Here is a 9406-nt window from a genome sequence, read left to right as displayed (position 1 = left end):
GATACAAAAATAATTTTGGTATCCTGCAGTAGAAACTATAGAGGACTATAGAAACTTTTAGTTAGATGCACACCAATTTATTTTTTTTAAGTCTTCCTGTAGTATTTATTATTTCAGTTTGACACCAATATAATTTAATTATACTTTTTATGCAAAGTTTGAGACAAACATACTTTAGGCAAAGTTTTCCCGTGCATTGCACGGGTTCCCGGCTAGTTGTGGATAGATAAGGTGGAAAACTGCAATGATACAATTTTTTTTTTTCATACTAACGAAAGATTATCTACCTCATACCCTCAAAATCATTTTGGTTCTTTTTATTTCATGACTAACCTTCTAAAGTAAATATTTAGCAAAGAAAAAAAAAACCTTCTAAAGTAAATACATACTATAGGGAGAATTTCTATGCTCACTTTTTCATATAATCATATTACAACAAAATGCCACTATGCTTGAGATTAAACCAAATGTGGCCCTCTAAAGAATAAATATATTTGGCAAGAGTAATGTTAAAACTACAAAATATTTCACAAACATTTTTCATAACTTCTTAAGGTGGCAAGTTATGATTGGAGTAATATCATTTTTGCATGAGCCAACCATTGATGTCAGTTTATTCTGTACCAATCATAACAGGGCAAATTAGCAGATGTGAAAGTTTTTTATGTCACTAGATTTATATTGATTTGGCAAAGCAGAATGGTCAGTAGTATCAACCTGCATAGGACCTGTGTGCCTTTCTGTCCAACAAGGCAATATGGTTGTTACAGCCATAGTTGGAAGTGAGCTCAAAGTCATCAATAGATCTGTGGGCAACATCTACTTGTCTCCACCTCCGAACATCCCCATCATGTCTTTTGTAGATCCCATTTGCTTCATCAAGTTTTGTAAGCCACCCATGCCACCAATCTGCTTCAGCATCTGTGGGGGGAGGACTTTGCTCATGTTCTGCGCATTCATGTTACGTGATAGGGCACTCATGTCACCCTTCTTAGGAATCTTAAGCCCTTTCATTTTGCTCCATATCTTGGCAAGGCGCTTGTACTCTTCCATCATCTCCATTACTTCTATAAGTTGACGACCACAACCTCGGGCTATCCGCATCATACGAGATTCATTCATGAGCTTTGGATTTGAACTATCCAACTCTGCAACATTTTAGTCAACTATTAGAATCAGAATAATGGGTTGAATCACTATAAAGTCAACCATGCGGCAAGCAGAGCAAAACCACATAAAAAATGGCATCGAGTCTCGACTCACCTTCATTTGTCATGGAGTCCATCATGGTCATGTACCGCTTGATCTTTGCTGAACTTTCCTTTTCACGACCTTTTGGCATTAACTCAGCACTAAATCCTGGAAGCATTGAGAAAACCTACACAGCCAAGTCAGTCATCAGCATTAAGGAGCAGCCTCTCCAGATCCAAATCAGAAGCTCAACATTTACAGCACATGTCAGTAAAAAATTCCAAAATGACTGCTGAAACTCAACACCCCCAACCCCATCCGGAATTAACCTCCAGAGAAACCAAGTGGTCACATATTAATCTAGCTAAAGAAAATAGCGGTCACCTATAATTTCTTGCATACCCTACACAACTAAGAATATATAATAAAAGTTAAAGGCACATTGTTGTTGATTTAGCTTCAATGAGATGGTATAAGTCAGGGACTAACCTGGCTAATTGGACCCATTTTCATTATATTCTGAAATTGCTCATACATAATCCTTAATGTAAAGTTCCCTTCTGAAAGCTTTTGCAGAAGTTCAGGCTGCTGATCCATAGGAACAACTTCTTGAATTTTGTCCATAAATCCAGACCAGTCACCCATGCCTAGATGGAAATATAATTGACATAGAAATATTAACAACATTCCAAAGAAATTGAATTAACAAATTTCAAGAGTCAGAGCAGTAAAAGAGGTGCTCACCTAAGAGACGGCTGACAAATGGTTTAACATCAAAAACTTCAAACTCATCCATATGCTCCCCAGTTCCAATAAATATAACAGGACTCTTTGTTGCTGCAACACTACACATATAGAGAGCAACAGAATTAAGTTTTCAAAGCAAAAAATAGGAGACGCGGTTTAAACTTTAAGTTGCTTCTATTAAAATTAGCAAGAAGTTTCCATTTCATAAGAAATTGAACTAAAATTGAAGGTAGCTTATAATTCCATAATTTATGGAAACTGTAATTTAGAGAAGATGTAAAGTATCAATGACTGTTTTTTATATTCTTAGGTCCACCTAAAGTTAATTAATTTATGCTATTTACAGATCACACCATATGAATGACCCAACCTTTGTGTTGAATATTCAAACATGTAAAATAGGCATGTCATTGCATTTAATTTTATCTTTTCTTTGTATTATTATTTTATCAAATAGTGCAAATGGGCATGGGAAATACATGAGAACATCAAAAGAGAAGAATCAAACTTCTAATATCTTAAAAATCCAAAAATTAGAAAAAAGAATGAACAAAAGCCGAACATAGACTTCTACTCAAAGAGTGATCTCAGAAGCATCATCTTGTCTTTTCCATGGAACTATGGAAGCTCAACACCTTTCAAACGTCCAGCTAAAAGAGACATGAACCAAATGCATGACACATTAGCCATAGCTGAATTGTGCTTAGAATGGATACCCTCCATTGCATAGAAAAACACCAGAATTCCAACAATGGAAAAGAGTTCTAAACATTGCCAAGACACCTACTGACTTCCAAACACAAAACAAACTATCATAGCTCTCTAGCAACATCATATTTAATGGTAATTTTCTGTCTCGTCAATCCTCATAACACGTGCAACAAAGAGAAATTATGCAATAGCTCTCTAGCAACATCATATTTAATGCTAATTTTCTGTCTCACCACTCTTAACACGTGCAGAAAGGAGAAATTATGATTAAGGTTTATAAGAACTCCCAAGCTATATTGTGAACAATAAAAGACTTTGCAGGCAGCATAGCTCTTTTTTGCATGAAAAGTAAAAAAACACCATAGCTCACCAGACACCCTGACAAGGAAAAGCAGCCAAGAGCATGTTGAGGTGCAAAATAGTAAGACAGTATCAAACAAACAACTCATTGTTAATCTCCATCATGTTGCCAAACCTTCCATACATTTCACACAATTCAACAAATCAAAAAGTGAAATCAACAGTTCAACTCCCAACCCAGTCCTGCATTGCATGCACAACAAACCTATGACAACAAGATTTCCGCTAGTCCCACTCAAGACCGCAACTGAGATATCCTGATTCTCCAATAACTAGAAAGATCATGCCAATGAGCTCAATCTCAAATGGCATATCCTCCCCTTCAAATGAGCACGGTGAAGGGTGAGGTTGTTATATTATACACAAACACAAAAAAAAAAGATCAGGAAATGTCAATTTCAAATCTCCGCATACTAAACATTGTGCCAAAATCACATACCCAACCATGAACACCACCAAACATGTTTAGAAATCCTAGAAGCACACAGTAAACGATTTCTTTCACAAGTACTCTTTTATATTTCATTAGTAGTCTAGAAATTGGGGTGATATGATTTCAAGAATAATACCAACAATCCCAGGAAAGTAGAGAAGAAAAGAGATGCCTTAGAATTAGTTATAGCCAGGAACTGAAGGCCAAGGGTGCTGGAAAAATTACAATAAACTAAAATCCTAATGCTACTGGGTAACAAAATCCACTGTTGCAAACCTCTATGAAATGGGGCTATATACTTTAAAGAGGAAAACTGAGGCATTATGTCTTTTTTTTTTAATACTGGTTACAAATCCTACACTAATACTCGAACCCGTTCACCCAACTCTCCCTAGAACCCCAAAGCTCTAACACTCAAACTAGGAGGAATCGGAGGGAATGAAATTTAATTTAATGAAATTTTTACTAAAATTCCCAAAAATCCCCTATATATTTAACCCTTTATTATAAAATAGGGGTCTAATAGTAATATTGTCATAAAATGATTCCAATGCTTTCTCTCTATGCTACTCCCAATAAGGTTATGTATCTTCCATTCTTTTCCATTTCTTTATTTTAAAACATCCGAACAAGATTTCTTCATTCCATTCCATTTTTTTTTTCCATTCCTTAAACACAATCCATTCCATTTTATTCTTTCCCATTCTTTTATGATTTACTCATTCCATTCCATTCCATTCCATTCCTTTATGAATTCCCAAACAAAGAGTAAGGCTTGGGGAGGTACCATTCCATCTAACAAGTACACGGTGCTAGATTAAGCAATCAAAATGTAAACAACAATAAGCAACCCTAGATGATTTATCTTTCTTTATAACAAACTATAAAGCTGCAGCCAACTTATTGCTAATTCAAACCTCAAATCATCATGCATGTAGTTATGCATGTACATACAATACAATAGCATGTGACAAATGAATAACTTAATGGCCTATGAAAGTACCTACCACTCAATGGTATTCTTTACTAAAAATAACGAAAATGATACTCTATGTCCCTCCCATAATGAGTGTCTCACCATCCTTTTTTTCTTTGCCACACAATGAGTCCACTACTAAAGAAATATAGGGTCTATTTTAAATAAAGTATAGAACACCACTTTTGAGTAGCAACTGCACAGCTTCAGCAAAATGCATGCATTGAAGCTTTAATATTAGATTTAAAACCAACTAGAAACATGAAAATAGGCTTAAATTGTTGCAATAGAACTTACGCACTAAGGGCACCACCTCCCTTTGCATGCCCGTCCATTTTCGTAACAATTACAGCTCCAACTGAAACACTTTGCTTGAAAGCTTGAGCTTGATCAAAGGCAGCCTGACCAATACTGCTATCCATAACAAATATGACAAGATCTGGTTTCTGGAAGGCAAAGAAAATATCTTAGCACAGTCAATCAACTACAAATTACTAGGAAGTAGGAACAAAGCAATACCAGAAAATTACCGTTGCTTCAGAAACTTGACGCATTTCTTCAAAAAGAGCAGCTTCTTGTTTGTGACGCCCACTGGTGTCAACAATGATCAGATCACAGTTTTCTTTTTTGAATCTTTCTACACCTTCCACTGCAATTTTAACAGGGTCTGATTCTGTATAGCTGTATCATTGAAAACCACCTCAATTATTACTTAAATAAAAAACAATGCATTATTTGATGAAATGTAATTGGCGACCGTACCTTATTAATGAGAGTGATAATGATAACAATAATAAACAAAGTAAACAAATGACAAAACAAACAGAATATTTAGGGAGATCACAAAAGAGAGAGATTCAAAAAAAGGAACTGAAAGTATTGTTTCTTCTCTCTCTCCTTTCTGGAAAAGGAAAAAAAAAATGTATATATATATATATATATATATATATGCTCTAGAGGCACAACTAGAGTACCATGTCATAGCTGACAAAATCCCGTTCATAATATAAGCAGTCACTAAACTACATCTATTACATCCCTCTCTTTTAGATTTGTAGATTTATGTAATTTTGGGTAGTCTTTTGCTTTCCAAGTGTACAAGGAATTAGATTAGTTTCTTGTTTTTTTAAATAAAGTTTTTATTTACCGATCAGAAAAACACTCTTTACATCCCATTCATAAGAAATACTGAAATAACATCACCTCTTACATGAAGAAGAGATTGGGGTTCAATTTTTTATTACTGAATGATGCCCCCCACTCCCACTCCCACCCGCAACCCTCCCTATTTCATGGAGAGAGAGAGAGATGAACTAGTTATTTGTGTCATCATACTTTCATCTTCTTCTTTTTTCCTGTTTTGTTTTGCTTTTCATTTTCTTTTGGATTCGGAGGAAAGGGGAAAAAGGAGAGGGGGGGGGGGGGGGGGGGGGGCAAGAGAAACAAATAAAAAAGAAAAAAACACAAGAAAAAGGGCTGGATAGACCATAAAGGGAAAACGGAACAGGGTCTAAAGGAGCTAAATAACAAACAATTGCACTGAAAGGGTTTAGGACCAGGAGATGGGACATGAGCACATAAAAAAGAAAAAACACAAGAAAAGGGCTGTATAGACCATAAAGGGAAAAGGGAAAATGGAAAAAGGAGCTAAACAACAAACAATTGCACTGAAAGGGTTTAGGACCAGGAGATGGGACATGAGCACATCAAGACATCCCAAGGATGAGTAAATTACAATGAGATCAAACACAGTTAAAAGCCATTCATATGATTTGCAAGGCCTCCAAAGAGAGAGAGAAAGGGAATTTCCCCCACAAAGGGTAACGAGATATTACAAGTTTAGATACAGCTGATTAATATCATAATAGCGTTAATTGAAGCCCCCATAAATAAGTCCATTTCATTATAGCACAAGCAAATATTTATAACATCCTCAGAATACAATGCTTCATTTCAAGAATGAAAATATATTTCAAAGCTCATTATGCTTATCTATGCATAGCCATTTAGCATTCTAAGAGTGTAGTAGAAGAAAAATTATGGCTTCCTTATGCACCTCATTATTGTTCTCTACAATTTTTATTTTTAAACAATATAGCTTGTGTGGCTGTTGACATTTCCTTGCTTCCTCGTTTCTTTTTAACAGAAATCTTCACAAAATCTTATCTCCACACTTCAATATCACACTCTAAATTTACTTATCAAAAAAAAAAAATATCACACTCTAAATCACAATTTGCACACACAGAAAATCAGTAGAATGTGAAAGAAGTACCTTCCATAAAATGGAATCTTAGCTTTAGTGGCATTTTGCTTCAGCTGATCAAAAGCACCAGCTCTGAATGTATCCGCACACACGAGGGACGGCCTCCAGCCCTTTTTCTGATGATAATATGCATATTTTGTACACGTTGTGGTTTTTCCCGACCCTGAATTTGTTGTACACAAAGATAATAAGATGCACACACACATAATAAGATGCACATAGATAAAAGGAAACAGTACACTCCAAAATGAAAATAGTGCAAAAATATTTTTGGACCCACATATCAATCATAGCATACAACACCCAGATAGATAGTTCACATCGAAACTTCGCAAAAAAAAAATCCCAATCTGTATAGAAGTGATTGTATATGACAATTTCTCGCCAAAAAAAAATCCCAATCTGTATAGAAGTGATTGTATATGACAATTTCTGAATGATCCAATAAGCATGAAAGTGATCTGATAAAAAACATACCTTGTAAACCTACAAACATAACAACACTTGGTTTCGCTTTCTTTGGAGTAAAAGAAGGCTTCCCAGGATCCAGCATTTTGCAGAGTTCGTTAAATATAGCCTACAATGAAAAGAACCCTTTAATAAGATTAAGAGCACAGCAGATACCAAGACATAATTTACAAAAAGGATTTTCCCTTTTCCTTTTTTTTTTTTTTTTTTTTTTTGTTTTTGAATTTATTTTGATAATGAAGATTGCAGTTGCATATCCTAGCAGAAAATGCACTAGACACATAACTTTACTAGAAAGAGCATGTCAATGGGTTTTTTTAAGGCTTAACAAAATAGCCCCCAACACAAAGAAGTAACTTTGTTGCAGAATTTAGTTGCTACCAATAAATGCAACATGGTCACATGAGGATAGAATTATTTGACGAAGCATAGATATACCATCATACAAGAACTAAAAACAGAAAAAAAATATACATCAATGATTTTTTTTAGCAAGGAAAACTGAAGTACAACTCCTCAGGTGCTAAAGCTTAGGTTCCCCCTGTTAAATTCATCCACGTGGTTGCATTGCCCAATAAATCACATGGTAAAATTTAATTTTCCTTAGAAAAGATATCACTATTTTTGTTGCATTGGTTAATACAACCATGATGTTAATTTCAATTGGGGAACCTAATTCAAAGCACCTAAGGAATTGTACCTAAATTGGCCCTTTATTAGCACTCAAAATTTGTCAAAATTGTTCCAGAATTCCAAAAACCAAATCCAAATAACCCAAGTCTAGGGCCTCCAGGCCATGGTATCATTATTGATCAAAAACCTCAATCCACTAAACTATATAAGCTAGAAACTAGTGTGACAATAGAACCAAGCTCTCTCAACTCTTTCATATTGGGCACTCTTATATTCCCCCCCCCCCCCCCCTATAAACAGGTTTTCACTTTCCTATAACAATAACACTAAAATTTATCCAATTTTCACGTGCAAATCAGATAGCTTAACTAGCTTTCCAAAGCAAAACCTAAACTTCAAACTCTAAACTCATGCTATCACCAGCTAATTTTTTTTACTCTATAAACAGGTTTATAACACACAAATCCAATTAACAAGTGCGAATTTCGATAGCTTAGCTAGCTTTTCAAAGCAAACCCTAAACTCTAAACTCATGGTAGCAAAAGCCAATCATTTCATCAAAATAATCACAAACATCAAAATTTAAACAAAAAAAAAAAAAAAAAAAGATTCACAGAAATAGAAAAATAGAATCAATCAGAAAAGAGAGAAATTTGTACTTGCTGGATGATTTTGCGCTTGTTGTGGCCGGCGGCGAGGTCGTCAAGATTGACGATCTTCTTGATATTGGTCTGCATGTCGCGGACCAGCTTGAATTGCACATCGGATTGCAAGAGAGCGCGAGTGATCTCGTTGAGGCATTCGTTGAGGACCTTCTCGTCGATTATGGTCGCATTGCTCATCTGCTGAAGAGCACGCGATATGCTCGTACCTAGCTGTGCTAACACCATCTTCGCTGCCTCTGAGAATTCCGGCGAAGAATGATCGGAGCAAAATGGGGAGGTTAGGGTTAGGGTTTCGGTTTTGGGGGATCGAAGAAGAAGACGACGACGAAGAGGTAGAGAAGTAGGAATCGAATTTTAACTTCAGGTAGTGGTGGTTATACGTTAACAAAATATAATAATGTTTTTTGTACTGTTTTTTATAACTCGTAGATAGCACCGAATTTATATATTTGTAAGGTAAGCTAAAATTAATTTTATAAAATTTTAAATTGATTAAAAAAATACCACATTATGATTTGTGCTTGTATAATTTTAATTTGTGTTATAATTTGATGAAAAAATTATTGTTTGATGACGTACAAAAAATTTGTCAAGACAGTTTCAGATGTTACAGACGTTTTCAAGAAATTCAAAAACCTAAAATCAAAATTCTAAGTAGGAGCGGAAAAATTAAGAAGCAATTGGAATCTAATATATCTACTAAAACTAAAAACTTAAAGAGTGAGAGAGAAAAACCTGAATGGCTAGTGTTCCAAAGAGAAAAAGAAAGAAAAAAGAAGGTACGTACTTATGAAAGAGGAGATTGGTGGTGAATCAACCATCAAATAAATAAAAAATTTAGATATTTCAATTATTGCAAAAACTAACACAAATTTAGATGTTAAAACTTCTAAAATGCAAAAAAAAGATATATAATTAAAGAATAAGTTATTGAAACAATTTAAAAAATATATGAT

General features: G+C 34.8%; 1 protein-coding gene across 2 annotated transcripts; it reads right to left on the bottom strand.

Moving 5' to 3' along the window:
• Positions 1–391: 391 nt before the first annotated feature.
• Positions 392–8853, bottom strand: LOC126720398 (signal recognition particle 54 kDa protein 2-like). Of its 2 annotated transcripts, XR_007653365.1 has the most exons (10): positions 8445–8853; positions 7162–7261; positions 6694–6847; positions 4949–5099; positions 4716–4864; positions 1936–2036; positions 1681–1838; positions 1264–1378; positions 718–1148; positions 392–618 (listed from the first exon to the last, which is right to left on the bottom strand). XR_007653365.1 is itself a non-coding variant. In XM_050422831.1 (9 exons), exons 1-9 carry the CDS (start codon positions 8673–8675, stop codon positions 820–822), a joined length of 1488 nt encoding a protein of 495 aa, XP_050278788.1. In that variant the 5' UTR covers positions 8676–8853; the 3' UTR covers positions 392–819. The 2 variants fall into 2 exon arrangements, 1 of the variants encoding a protein (XP_050278788.1); XM_050422831.1 differs by having other exon boundaries at positions 392–1148.
• Positions 8854–9406: the final 553 nt, after the last annotated feature.

This window comes from Quercus robur, chromosome 4 (genome assembly GCF_932294415.1).
Source record: "Quercus robur chromosome 4, dhQueRobu3.1, whole genome shotgun sequence".
Classification (NCBI taxonomy): Eukaryota; Viridiplantae; Streptophyta; class Magnoliopsida; order Fagales; family Fagaceae; genus Quercus; species Quercus robur.
The sequence above is the reverse complement of the archived record's forward strand: the minus strand, read 5'-3'. Positions and strand labels throughout refer to the sequence as shown.